General features: G+C 33.2%; 1 protein-coding gene across 19 annotated transcripts in view; it reads left to right on the forward strand.

The window, feature by feature from the left end:
- Nucleotides 1-14,641, forward strand: part of BIRC6 (baculoviral IAP repeat containing 6) — a 285,301-nt gene that overhangs the window by 237,987 nt on the left and 32,673 nt on the right. For 17 of the 19 annotated variants that reach the window (XM_058278359.2, XM_058278361.2, XM_058278358.2 and 14 more), the window contains exons 67-69: nucleotides 9,809-9,954; nucleotides 10,491-10,601; nucleotides 13,642-13,859. In XM_058278359.2, coding sequence (XP_058134342.1) covers nucleotides 9,809-9,954; nucleotides 10,491-10,601; nucleotides 13,642-13,859 — 475 coding nt within the window. Of the gene's footprint in view, nucleotides 1-6,985; nucleotides 7,159-9,808; nucleotides 9,955-10,490; nucleotides 10,602-13,641; nucleotides 13,860-14,641 lie in introns of those variants that run through there. The other 2 variants (XR_011646085.1, XR_009181110.2) reach the window with 2 other exon arrangements.

Consider the following 14,641-nt stretch of genomic DNA (forward strand, 5'->3'; position numbering starts at 1 on the left):
TAATAAACCTAAAAATTGAGAAACTGTGTAGGTCAAATGATGACAGAGAACTGGTCACTAGAGGAATAACTTTTGTCACCCTTTACATTAGAGGGAGAAATTGACTTCTTAGATAATCCTGATTTATTGAAACTCATAACCTAATGCCAGCTAGTGAGAACTATGAATTAGAAATTAGAAGAAGACTCTATTGGTAAAGATCAAGAAAAGCTATAAATTCGTACTATTCTATTACGAGGGAAGGAAAATGTAAAGGTATATTTTCTTTGTTAGTATACCTTTTTCTGTTGTAGAGAAGAGAATGATGTTACATTGGTTCCATCCTCATGGCCCCCAAAAATCTTTTAAACTGGTAATCTAGGAATTCAGTGAAATTATGTAAAAATAATGTGGTGTCAAAGTTGTCCCATTCTCTGACCTGGTCATCTGTATCCCATACTTCTGTACAGTGAGCAGGTAGTTTTTGACAAATCAGTTAATATACACAGAGCTTTGAAATTGCTGTAGTGTCTGTATAGGGGAAATCTTCCTGCTGTATTTCTGTTCCTTTTATTTCTGTATATTGAGATGCACTCTACAAGCTTAATCTAAAACTTGAAAATTTATAAAGCCTTGAGTGTTTTTTCCCTGGGGAATTTTATTTCTTAGATGAACATTGGGTAATGATTTGTTATAATTATAGCCATGGTTAAATACAGTATCACAAATTTTTAATGTTAGAAAGGTGAAAACAAAATCAGTAAAATAAGAATTTCTTTCTTTATTCTATGTATTTCCTTTATGCTATAATTTCAATTGTATCCTGCAAAAATGAAGTTACAGTGTACTGTCTTCTAAGACAATTATAGAAGATACTCATTGGAATGAAGCGAGTTTATATAAAGTTTTGAATACCTGGAATACTGCTTTGATCTGTTTGCTTTTCTTAATCTGTTTCCTGTTCACGAAACATATGTAGCATAATTTCTTAAAAAATTAAACTTCTGTATAAAACATATTAAAAATTAAAGTGCAGTTTCAGTTAAATGATAACTGATTTGCATTTAGCTGGACCTCTATTTTTATTTGAGTCTGCAAATTCTTTCCTTCTTACTTTAACCAAAAAAAAACATGCTTCAAATTTCTAAATTATGCTGCAACAGAACATGCATATAAAGATAGTAATTACTATTCACAGAGCTATTTCATTTATGTTATTTAATTTAATCACTACAGTTACCCTGTGCAGTAACTATTTTCAATAACTAAATCTATTTTACCTTTGAAGAAGCACTATTTTTTTTAGCAAATCAATTTTATTGATACCTATTAATAAAGTATACAATTCATCCAAAGTGTACAATCTTTGGTATTTGCTATAATCATATAGTTGTTCATTCATCACTTCAATCATTATTAGAGCATTTTCATTATTTCAATAATAATAAACAAGAAACAGACAAACAAGAAAATTTTAGCAACTATGTACAGCAGGGAAACAGAGATTGAGAGGTAAAAAATTTTCTTGAAGAAACACTATTAGTATATATAGTATTAGGGAATGTGGAAACCAGTGAAGACATACACATTATTCTTATTTTCCTTTCAAACTTAGGCACACTAAAAACTCCCTTTATACTTCATAAAGAAAAAGGGTAAAATCTATTTTTTTCCAGCCTGTCTAAACTTAAGATGTATTTTTTCCATATATTCATTTTAATAATAGAATTCTAATAAAGTGGATAAAATAATCCAGTCTCCAATCGAATTTATTGAAATAAATTTTAACAATATGCAGATGTTCCATAGCTCAGAAAATTTCTACAATACTTTTGTCTTTTCTCTTACTATGAAATCTTAGAGTGAATAAAGTAAATCTCTTTAGTATAGGTTTTATGAAATTAAGTACTAGTTTACTAATTATGTTTATATATCTACTGTCTTTTTTTTTTCAATAAGATCTTTCTATTTTTATATGTTTTTTGTTTTTTTTTTTTTACCTAGTCTCTACAAAGACATGCAAATTTTTCCCCCTTTGAATGAATTTTTATTGTATTTAACTTTTTGGTTATATTAGATAAAGTAATAAACGGATTCACTGTGTATTCTGCAGCTCTCTAGATGATGATTGTAGTTGCATATAATGATTTTCATTAAAATAAGTTTGTTTTGAATATATTTACTATTTTTATATTCAGGGACAGAGAATGAATGAAATTTAAGAAAATAATCTTGCCCAACTACAAAGAGAAAGTTTACTGTTACTAGTGGGAATAACCTAATTGAGATTACCCTATTTCAAGGCCAATGCCTAAACCCACTTAATTTTGATCACATAATTCAAAAAATGAAGGGAAGCCATAGTGGTCAGCTCACACTCCTTGTGCCCCCAAGCATAAAACCTTCTATTAGAGGAGATGGAAAGATACCATTAAGCACAAAAACCAAATTGTATACCTTGTTTTTACACTAATTTGTGTATTAAAAATTGATGAAGAAATTGAGATGGGTGAGATCTAACATGTTCTTGAGCATTACTTGATTCATTCATTTCCTATGTGTTTATTGAATGTTCATGGGAGCATAACAGGATTATATCCATTTCCTAAGTGGCTAACAGACAAATGTGGGGAAACAATAACCAGGCAGTCTTAATAATGGCATATAACATATTAGAAATACAAGGGAATCTAAAGAAGTTCTAGAAGGAAGTATAGTGTGGGCAGGAGGTAGTGGTGGGAAATCAGGCTGGAGAAGAAAGCAGGAGCTAGAAGATGGAGTGTGTTAGAGTTGCTCTTAGAAGTAGGAATGAGCAGTTGAAGTTCATGTTTAAGCAGAACTCTGATCAGATTTGCATTAGAAAGATTGCCTTGCCAGTGAAGTTCAAATGTTAGTGGGAAATGAAGCAAGGCAAAACTGCCTTGAAAGCGTTTTTCATCCTTTCCATCTCCAGCTGTATTTTGTCCTCTCTCCATATTGCCATTTCTGTGGATTGAGAATTTGGCATTCATTAGCACTCTGCTCTTACATTATGGACTTAATAGAAAGGATAGTTCCTAGCAGTCACATAACTTAAACTTTAAGTCCCTTGCTAACTGCATTGTACTGTTTGTGTGTGTGTTAATATTGGAAATTACAGGTTTTTTTCTCTAGGAATTTCCTTCTGTTCAATATAACTCCAGGCAGTAGTTTGCCAAAACCAGTCCTAGTCCTTGTTTATTTTACTGACCTAGTAAGGCTAATCATCTGTTGCCTTGTTAGAATCTTACAAACTTTTATATATTAAGGTCCAAGAATTACAGGGTAGGACTACATGCATGCTCATACAGGCCTCTGCTATTTCCTTTAAAGCTATCATCCAGCTAAAATTGTGACTTGGAAAGTTTGTACGATAAGTTAGCAGAATCTAAAAACACAGTTTTTCTGGAGCCTTTTGTATTAATTTGGAATTTATTTTTATTTCAGTTGTTAAACACTTTTCAACTCCAGAATTTCTATTTGGTTCTTTAAAAAAATTTGTCTCCTTATTGATACTCACTATTTGATAGACACGTTGTCATCAAACCTTCCTTTACTTCTTTAATCATGGTGTCCTTTTAATTCTGTGAACATTTTTATAACGTCACTTTTGAAATCTTTTCCATGAAAGCCACTCTCACAGTCTTTTTGGTCACTCTCACAGGTCTTTTTTTCTTTTTTTATCTCCCCTCCCCCCGCTCCCCCGTTGTATGGGTCATCCTTCCTGTATCTTTGCATATCACAATTTTTTGTTGGAAACTTGGAAATATATATAGCACTCTGGATACTGGTTCCTTCCCCCTCATCAGGGTGTGTTATCATCCACTTGTGTATTTGTTTAGTGACTGGCAGGCTTATTTTTGTGCAATATGTGCCCTCCTCATCCTTCTCCATTGTGCTAAGTCTTTGATGTTGCTCTCAATCACCCTGGGTTGACAGTAGTATTATTGCTAGAGCGCTCACTCTTTCCATAATCACACCCAGCTGTTTACTTCCTCTAATTCCATGCCTATTGCTCTTTTGTTTACAATTTATGTTCTGGTGGCATAAATTCTCTGCAGATAAATCACACTGTGGCTCCTTTGATAGAATAGTTTCTGAGTTCGGTAATTTGTTCTGCCACCACTCCTGGCTTCTCCCAGATGTCTTATTCCAGGTTCTTTACTGCAAACTAGCTGGCCTACAGTCTAGGCTGTATCCTCATTAGATTCATGAATCTCTTCTTGATTCCCTTCACCACAGCTTCTATTTTTGAGAGGGCTCCTAGGTTTAAACTTTTCCACATTCTATTGCAAATGAAGACAGTTCTTTAGGTAAAGATTAGAACTGAGTACTCTGTAGTGAGGGGTTGGAAGGGAAGAAACTCCTATATTTGCCCCTGAACTTAGCCTCAGCAAAAAGGCAGCATGAGAGATGCAAAAGTCTTTCTTTTCCTAGAATGAATGCCCTTTTACTGGGAGCTAAAAGGAGTATTTTTGACTACTGTAGCAGTCTGTATGGAGTGTCTGTCTCTGAGCTGGGAGTGGGGTGTGAGAGAGAAGTTTGGGTTCAAATATAGACTCTGGCCTTAATGATTTTCATAGATTTCCTTGAATGTTTCATTTGTTGTTTGCATTATCTCAAAATGAACTCGAAGTATAGCCATAGCGATTTGGTTTCACTTTTGAATAAACATGGCAGTTCTTAACTTCCTGGGATGAAGGATAAAGATAATTATTTTGCCTCTTATCTTCAATGCAGACTTTTCCTGCAAGACTCCAGTAGGCAAATACTCATATTTAATATATGAAGCATTTGACGATTTCACCAAAAATTTGAAAGCAGTGCTTGCTGCCAATCAAAAAGTCTCTTTTTTTCAAATTATTTATTTATTTTTCTTTTCTCTCCCCTTCCTGCTTCCCCCCTCCCCCTCCCATTGTCTCCTCTCTGTGTCCATTCGCTGTAAATGTTCTTCTGTGTCTGCTTGGGTTCTTATCAGAGGCACTGGGAATCTGTGTCTCTTTTGTTGCGTTATCTTGCTGCATCCGTGTATGCAGCACCACTCCTGGTCAGGCTGTGCTTTTTTTTTTACACGGGACGGCTCTCCTTACAGGGTGCACTCCTTGCACGTGGAGCTCCCCTACATGGGGGATACCTCCACATGGCACAACACTCCTTGCACACATCAGCACTGTGCATGGGCCAGCTCATCATACAGGTCACGTGGCCTTAGGTGTCAATCCTAGACCTCCCATGTGGTAGGCAGGTGCTCTATCAGTTCAGCCAAATCTGCTTCCCTCAAAAAGGCTTAATTGCAAATCTTGACATGATGCAAATGACTTCTTTCAGTGTAAAGTGTTCTGGACATTGAGCTTCTCTTTCACAGCAATAAAGCATGTATCAAATATTGTCATGTTCCTTAGCCATCTTGAAACTTCTATAATACCAGAAGAATTCTTCCTGTTGGAAGGAAGATTATTTTATTTTATAATAACTTAATTCTCGTGTAGAAATACCTCGCTTCCTTTTTATTTGAGGTATTGTTGCCTTACTTCTTAAAGGCATATTTTCTATCAGATATTCCTTTTTTAACCCCCTTAAACTGGTTCTTCTAGGACTTCAATCAGTTAAGAAAGAATTTCATCTCAACCTTCTTAATTTTATTTCTGTTGGAAAAACATTTCCTATTTTCTTCTCTTTTAGCTCTGCCTCCCAAAACTCCAAAATGAAAAAGGCCTGATTTAGCACAAGAATCATTTGTCATTTCCATATATTTCTTTAAAATACTTTCTTTAGGTGTGTGACCCTGGACAAGTCCAATTGTTGATCAACATTTTACTTGGTGATAGAGACAGAGATGCCAACATTTATTTTAACAGCTCTTCTTTGATTACCTTAGTTGGGTTTTCCCTTGGTAGATTGGAGAAGCATATATTTATGGCAACTTCATTCTGCCATGCCATCCAGTACATTCATTGTGTCCTTGTGGCATTTAATCTGGTTTTAAAATTACTATATTTTAATCTAATATAGAAATCAAGGTAATTTTAAAGGCTTCTCATACCTATATTTGAATATTTCTTTCTCTCATGCTGTTCATTTATGATTCCCAAAGCAAAAAAAAAAAATTTTTTTTTCAACTTTCATTTAAATCCTATTAAATACTAAAACTGGTACTTCAGCTTAGGAAGGGTTGAAGAGAAATGATAAGATTCATAGAGTTAAAAACTAAGCTTTAAGTTAATCATGGAAAGCATTCATCCAATAGTAGTCTTTGCCCAGTTTACTAGTGCTTTTGAGAATTATTTTCATACTTTCTAGAAATATTAGAAGCAAACAATTCTCCATTTAAAAATCTTTCTGCTTTAATCTTTAATCATAATTTATCTTTGTTTCCTGCAAAGAGCTTTGGAACTGAGGGGTATGATGTAATGTATTGTTTTATAGGTAAATGTAGTTTCATTCTCTCATATTTTAGAATCTTTCTGGAAGTTACAAATCCTTAAAAGTTCTGAATCTGGACATTTCAGGATGTAGCCTCCAGTTTACTTTTTCAAAGTGCTTCTGCTTTTTAAATGTTTATTTCAACCGTGTGCTAGTTTTGGCTTTAGAATTAGGAGTGCAGGGGGTTGAAGTGGTCTTTCCTATTGTTCTACCAAGAAAATGGTTCTATTAAGCTGTCTTCAGTTTATGGATTATAAAAGAGCATAATTCTGATGTGGTATGTTTAGACTTACGAATATCTGAATTCATATGGGTGGTAGTATTAGCAGAAGCAGTTCATATAATTAAATGTAGAGCTAGGGATTTTTTGTTTATTGTTTTTGTTTTTGTTTTTACAGGAAAGATTTGCCCATTTTGCTCACATCCTAGTTCCGATTATCTGTCACAGAGCCTAAATTTGCTTAATTTGTTAGCTGATTAGTGGAATTCATAGCATAGTGGAAAATGTTTGCAGATAACTCTATGCAATAGTAGAAACTTCAGTTGCTTCCTCGTATTTCTTCAGGGCAGTGATCACAACCAGATTCAACGTATGCACAAAGCAGCGGATACCATGGTAGCGGCCGTCGCTGATTGCTTTTACCATGTTGGATCCATTGTCAGTCTCAAAGACCTACTTCCAGCTAGGTGCCTTGAACTCAAATAGCTTTTCACACAGACTTCAGGATGTGAGCCAAGGTATGGCCTTTTTTCATGAGCTGGGCCTACATATGGGTTGATAGTAACCTGCAACATTTTTAAGAAAAGAAACTACTAGCTGTAGTTTAATGTCAGACAATGACCAGTTGCAGTTATCGTTAGGCAGGTAGTGTGTTCTTCATGTATTTGAAGTATTCTCACCTTTTAGAGATGATCCCTTTTTCTATGTTTGTCAAAAGGACTAAGTAAAAATTTCTCATTAGAACCTGCAGTATAGGTCTAAGATATGTCTGCTCTATGATTCAACCATTGTCTTCAATATGTGATATATATGATCATTCCTTCACTCATTGGTCTGAAAAATAGTAATTTAAACTTCTGTGGATTCTTACATGATTTTAATGATAGGAATTTCTCCTACTAATCATCTTTTAAAAACAGGTTAGGAAATCAGTATTCATGAATATAGCTTGAAATTTAGAGTCAGTAGTTTTCTAAGGATAACTTATGTTTGGGTGTTGAATAGAGAAAGGCCCTAAATTGCATTGATACAGTAACCTTTCTACCCTAGAGGTTCTTGTTTCTTTAAGGAGAAAATACCCTGACTGGATAAAATGAGCTTCACTCCAATATCTTTCCTCTCTATCTGACAAAATACTTTTCTTTAAGTGAAATCTTACTTGAGTGTACAATAGATCAACCTTATTGATGATAGATTCTAGAAAACCTTCTATATTTCACTGTGGCTATAACTATAACTTTTCTGTTGTAGTCTGCTTGTGGTTGTTTTCCTATCATGGTTCAGTGGCCCTATTAGTTAAAGGGTTTTTTTAAGAGTCATTTACAATTGAGAATCATTTTCAATTAAAGAGTCCTTGTAAATTCAAAGGGAGTACTGTCAAGCACCTTACATACTTTTCTTGACTCTCAGTGTTTGACACTGGTGGTTTATAGTTATTGGTAATGGAGAAGTTGAGAATCTGTTTGAGCTCCTCTACAAGAATCATATCTTTCTTAAGAAAATGGTTAGACTCACCATTAAACTCTAGCCCCCAATGTTGTTTCATAGTTTAAAAAGATGCAATATCTTATTTGACACTAGCAGTAAAAATGTCTGATATTTCATTCTCAAAACATTTGGCTTACTCTTATACTGACATGCAACACATGTAGTCATGTACATGTGCACACACAAAAGTTGATGGTTGAAATGACATACAGTATAACATCTGCCAGGTGGTTCCCTGAGTGGCAAAGGAAAGTGGTCATGTGTTCAGTGGCTTCTTACACCTCAGGGAAAACATAGAGTATCTCAGTGTCATGTTGTGCCTCTTCAGTTAAATCATCTTGCCAGGTGAAGTAGTATATACTGTATAGTTGAAAATATCTGTGGGTACTAGTCTTTTCATAACTATAGGAACCAAATTTAAAAAGGTATGCTTAATACTGTACCCCATTTACCTTTTCCACAACCTGAGTGGCTCTTCTTTATTTCTTGTCTGCCTGTAGTTAAGCACTGAATTGCTTCTGCATAGATTGTTTTCTGTGGCAAATTTGTACTTAGTTGATAAAATAATATTTTGTTAAGGACTTTTCTGCCTTCTGCTATTCTTTTTATAGTTCTCCAAGGCTCCATGCCCACTTTGTGAAATATTATTTTAATGTAATTGTCAAGTCCTTTTGTTGATAGTCATGCAGCTAGAAAAATGACTTTTATTTAAGATCACAGCATAAATACCATAGCTTAATTCTTTTAAATTCTTTTGTATGGTTTCAGTTTGTTTTAAATTATCTGTTTAATAAATTAACAAAGATACAGATTTTAAACATTTTAGCAGTAATATAATGTTTACTTTGGGTAACAAGTACTGAGATAAAATACAAAAAAGGAAAATTGGTAATTCTAGTTGTTGGTTTTTTTTCAGGGAACCATGTAATAAACTATTGCTTCATTCATATAAAAATGTAAAGAAATATTTTGACACTTTATACATGGAAACCTTGACTTTTATGACACACAACACAATTTGATATAAGGCTGGGTACAATTTAGACCCTACCTAGGAAATAAGAATATCTTTAACTACCTTTCTGCTTTTAGTATGGCCCAATGCATTATACCCTAAAATTTAATGTTTAATTAAAGGCTCAGTGTATGGAAGCATAGTTAATTAAGATACCCAACAGGAAACTTTTATTTTACTTTTTTTTTTAAATTAAAATACTCTGTGAGTGAAATACAAACAGCATTAAAATAAAAACCACATGTAGTTCTTTGATTCCCAACTCTCATAAGATAGGGGAGAGATGTGTCACTTTTAGATATAGAAGTGATTTCTCTATCTTAGATATTTATAATTACTGGAAGCTTGTTTTTTAAAGATGTGAATTTAAGGACATACCAGACATCTGAGCCTTTTATATTCTGTCATTTCTACAATTTTTATCTCTTATCTTTCTTTGTATTTGAAGGGAAAACTTAGTCAAACGTTTCTTTATTATCTTACACATTATAACTTTAAAAACAATGAATCTAATACCTCTGATGTATATTATCTGTATGTCAAATGAAACACATACTATTATTTTGCCTTTTAATCACAATTGTTGACTTATAGAAGGTGTTTATCTTTCATTCCTAAACCCTTATTTTTCCTTGCATTTCTTTTCATATTAAAAAAAAAATCAGATCTAAAAGGGAAAATGTTAAAACAGGAGTAAAACCAGATACATCTGATCAAGAACCAGAAGGACTTACTCTTTTGGTACCAGACATTCAAAAGACTGCTGAGATAGTTTATGCAGCCACCACCAGTTTGCGACAAGCAAACCAAGGTACAGTAGCTACTTTTCATTTGATCCAAAGATATTCAATGGTTTACCTATTGAAAATCGCCTCGCTTTTCCCACTGTATGTTGTTAATGGTTTTCAAGAAAGTTCATTTAACTAAAACTTATGTTCTCTCTCAGGTTTTCAAGTTAATTATAAAATAATCTCTAGTTGCAAAATATTTATATCTACTATGTGTAGTTATTAAGATTAAATTTAGTAGGCTGATAGCATGCATCATAAATTTCTCTTTTCCTTCCACATATCATAAAATTGAAAAATGCTGTTGTATTAGATTTTAAAAAATAGTACTTTAAGACTATGTGTGAGAATTTAATTAAAATTAATATTTTCATATACTAGCAACAAAAGATACCATTAATTCTGCTTTACCTATTGTTTTTAGTGAATGTATGAAAACTAATTTACATTTTAAATTTGGTAAGGTTTGAGTTTTAAATACTCTAGAAGTGGATTGTTCTTAGTTTTAATCTTCTGAAATGTATACTCATGTTCTTTATCTTGAAATATTAAATAACAGAAAAAAAACTAGGTGAATACTCAAAGAAGGTGGCCATGAAACCCAAACCCTTGTCAGTATTAAAATCACTTGAAGAAAAATATGTGGCTGTCATGAAGAAATTACAGTTTGGTAAGTTGAAATTTAATCTTCATTTGTTTAGATCTTTATTTTAATAGTGCTATTGAAATTTTTTCTTTATCATAAATTAAAGCTTTTAAACATAAATTATCCTCTATGTGAAAATTTTTAACATCATTTTATCTGTTTCGAATTTATATGTATATATTTGGAAATCATGAATTCTATACAATGACTGTAGAAACCTAGAGAAAAAACAAAACAAAAAGCCAAATGTCCAAAAAACAGGTAGAAAGTGTTGTTCTTTCTCTGCCTCTCCATTTCTTTACATCCCGGCCTGAAGAAAGCTAAGATCTGGGACTTTGAACTACATTTGCTGCTCTTAACCATTCATGAGCTCCCTTTAGGGAAAGGTAGTTACACATAGTTCAGTTCTCCCCTTTCATATTCCAAAACTCTAGACAAGTAAGGACTTATGTAAAGGTCTTATCAGTACCCCTCATAAGGTGTTAGCCCATAAATAAAAACTTGAATTCCAAATTTTGATGACCATTATTAATTATTATTGTTTGTACCTCTTTTCCCAAAGGACTGTAGAAAAAGAACACTAAAGTAGGAATTGAAAAAATGTTGGATTTTGTCATATTGTCTATTGAAACCTCAGTATAAATTATTTAGCTTTTGCTCTACTTATTTATCTCCCAGGTTTGCCATAAAGGTAAAATGATACAATATATATGAAAGTGATTTGAAAACAATAAGACAGATCTTTCAAAAGATCTTGTTCATTATCTTAAGACTGGAAAAATAGAGGAGTGTAAACTGATGTTAGAAAGAAGTAACAGTTTAGCTAAGGCATCCATATTTTTGGAAAATTGATTAACCACTGGTGTTTATTCAACAATACCTTAATACTACAAATGATTGCCAGTATAACAAAAATGTTGTCCACACTCAAAAGGAGGAGACTTAATTTCGACCTTTTGAATAGAGTGACAAAAAATTTGTGGAAGTGTTTTAAACCACCAAACTTCTATAAGTAAAATAGTAAATTTGTTCTAGGATTCTTAGAAGTAAGGTTACCTGAAATGTGTTTGGGGTATTTGTACTTGTTGGAATTGAATATTTTAATGAATTGCTTTTGGTCCACTTACTGGGTCATTGCAAATATGTCTGTTTATGGCTTTAAAAAATGTTCATGTAGTTGAAAGTATTTACTTTCCATTCCATTTCTACATAGTCTTTAATCCTTTCAACCCAGAAAGTTTCATTTTACTAATATGTACATGTGTTTATGATTCTATATGTATAAGAGAGATTCTGATTTAAAATTATTACCTCTAAGAAATTTATAGTCATTTGTCTAGGTCCCTTGATTAATGTCAGCCAGTCCAGATGGTTCTCTCAAGTCATAAACTCAAAGTTAGGCTGACCTTAAACCTAATTGACTTTCACTCTCCATTGACTTTTAGAATAATTTAGAAAAAAATAGATGTTTTTTCTGTTGATACTTTTTTTAATAAACTGCATTTTCTACCTATGTCAAACCTTTTCCAATATCATGATTCTTCTAAAATTTGATATATAATGACTGCCTAATATTCCATCTTACAATATTACTTTCATTTATTTAATCAATAACTGAACATTTAGGCTTTTCCCACTTTTTCAGTGACATAAACAACATCTCAGTGACCATAATTGCATATAAATATTTGCGTACATCCTGGATTGTTTTCTTAGAACAGATTACCAGAAGATGAATTGCTGAGTCACAGGATATGCACTGTTAACAACTAGCCACTATCTTTCAGCCCATTTTTTTTGTCTGGCAAATTGCTGTTTATAAAATTCAAAGGAAATTTATCCCTGTAGTATGTGAAAGGCCGCAGAATTGGGCAGATGAAATAACTACAGTTTACAAATTCACTGGTTAAAAAATGTAGTCTTATTAAAATACAGTAATTTTGACATTTATATGTATTATTGTTTAAAGTGAGCTTTCACCACTGCTTTAATAATACCTAATTAGATTCTACTTAGACTTGGTAATAGATTTTACAAGAAATGAACTGAGATTTTTTTTCTTTCTCAAAGATTTGTTTAACAAAGTAATACCATGAACAAGATTGTAATACTCATATTCTGCATTGAGCCAGCCTCATTACCACATTGTTAAAAATGTAACTAGAACATGTATAACATGTAACACTGTAGTGCACAGACCTGTGACTCTTTATAGGTCTTCCCCATTCTCTAGATTGTGTTAATTCCGCAAAGGCAGGTACAGGTTCCTATTTATCATCTGACCTGAAGAGCTTAGACGAGCACCTTACACTTAGTGAGTTCCTAAACTATTACTGGGGGTGGGTTTAATCTGAATTACTGATGAAGTTCAAATTTACTTTTTTCTTTTCATTGAATAAATGATTTATAAGTAAAGAATAGCTTTAGCTCCTACCAAATCTGCCTGAATATGTTATTTTAAATTAGTTCATTAATTATATTTTATCAGAGTACTTGGGAAAAAATTTACTTTCTTCCAAGTCAGGTAACCATTACCCTAATAATCTTTTATTTTATTAACTGAAATTCGGAAAATAATGCAAAAGTAAACATCAACCTACATTTTTATTATTTGATTCCAAATCAGTGCAAATGTATAAAGACTTTATTTTTTAAAAATGAAATATGAGAATACTTCTTTTCATATTCTGAATTATATACCACTTATTTTAAGAATAAATTGTCTACCACCTTGCAGGGTCATTTAGCTATTTGACCAATGTATCGACACTGTAAATTAGAAATCAGTTATTGATTTTACTTCCATTACATATTCCATCTATCCAGCAGTGTTAATATGCATATGATATGTATGTGTTGAATAAACATTTATAGTTTGCTGTTCTTCCATGTTGCAGTCTTTCCATTTTGGGTGGAAGAAGGGCAAGTGATTTGTTTGTGATTTTTGCCATTACAACAACTATATTCTATTCCGGTTCCATTTTTTTCAGTGTTTTTTTGTTTCTTTTTTGTTTTGTTTTGTTTTGGTTTGGTTTGGTTTTTTGTTTTTGTTTTTGTTTTTAAGATACATTTGAGATGGTTTCTGAAGATGAAGATGGGAAATTGGGTTTTAAAGTAAATTACCACTACATGTCTCAGGTGAAAAATGCAAATGATGCAAATAGTGCTGCGAGAGCCCGCCGTCTTGCCCAGGAAGCTGTGACACTTTCAACCTCACTGCCTCTTTCATCGTCCTCTAGTGTGTTTGTACGTTGTGATGAGGAGCGACTGGACATCATGAAGGTAGAAAAGGCAACTTTTTTTCCTTATCTCTCTAGCAAATGTAAAATGCTAAGATTAATATAAAATACGAGAAAGAGCATGAGTTTTCATAAATTTAATAAAAATTTTATTATCATTTTGGATCTCAGTGAAAGGAGTCCTTTTCTAATGTTAGTTCTGAGACTGTGGATCAGACTGCTGTTCAAAATAGAATTTAGGGGAAGCAGAACAATGTATAGGGTGTCCGCCTACCACATGGGAGGTCCACGGTTCAAACCCCGGGCCTCCTTGACCCATGTGGAGCTAGCCCATGCGCAGTGCTGATGCGCACAAGGAGTGCCCTGCCACTCAAGGGTGTCCCACGCGCAAGGAGCGCGCCCTGTAAGGAGAGCCGCCCAGTGCGAAAGAAGTGCAGCCTGCCCAAGAATGGCGCCACACACACGGAGAGCTGACACAACAAGATGATGCAACAAAAAGGAACACAGATTCCCAGTGCCGCTGATAAGGATAGAAGTGGTCACAGAAAACACACAGCAAATGGACACAGAGAGCAGACAACTGGTAGGGGGCGCAGAAGGGGAGAGAAATAAATAAAAATCTTTAAAAAAAAAAATTTAGAAAAAAAGTAACAAGAGAGCCATCTTCTTTGAGCAAAAGCTATGTATAGCCTATCACAGTTTCAGAGCATATTATCAAAAGATTTAATGCTAGTCATAGAAGTTGCGTGGCCTGTAGTATGACTCTTCAAAAATTAGTCTTTTTTCTTTTCTAGGAAATTTATATATTTAAAATACTTAAAACTA

The sequence above is a fragment of the Dasypus novemcinctus genome, chromosome 17 (genome assembly GCF_030445035.2).
Source record: "Dasypus novemcinctus isolate mDasNov1 chromosome 17, mDasNov1.1.hap2, whole genome shotgun sequence".
In the NCBI taxonomy this organism is placed as follows: Eukaryota; Metazoa; Chordata; class Mammalia; order Cingulata; family Dasypodidae; genus Dasypus; species Dasypus novemcinctus.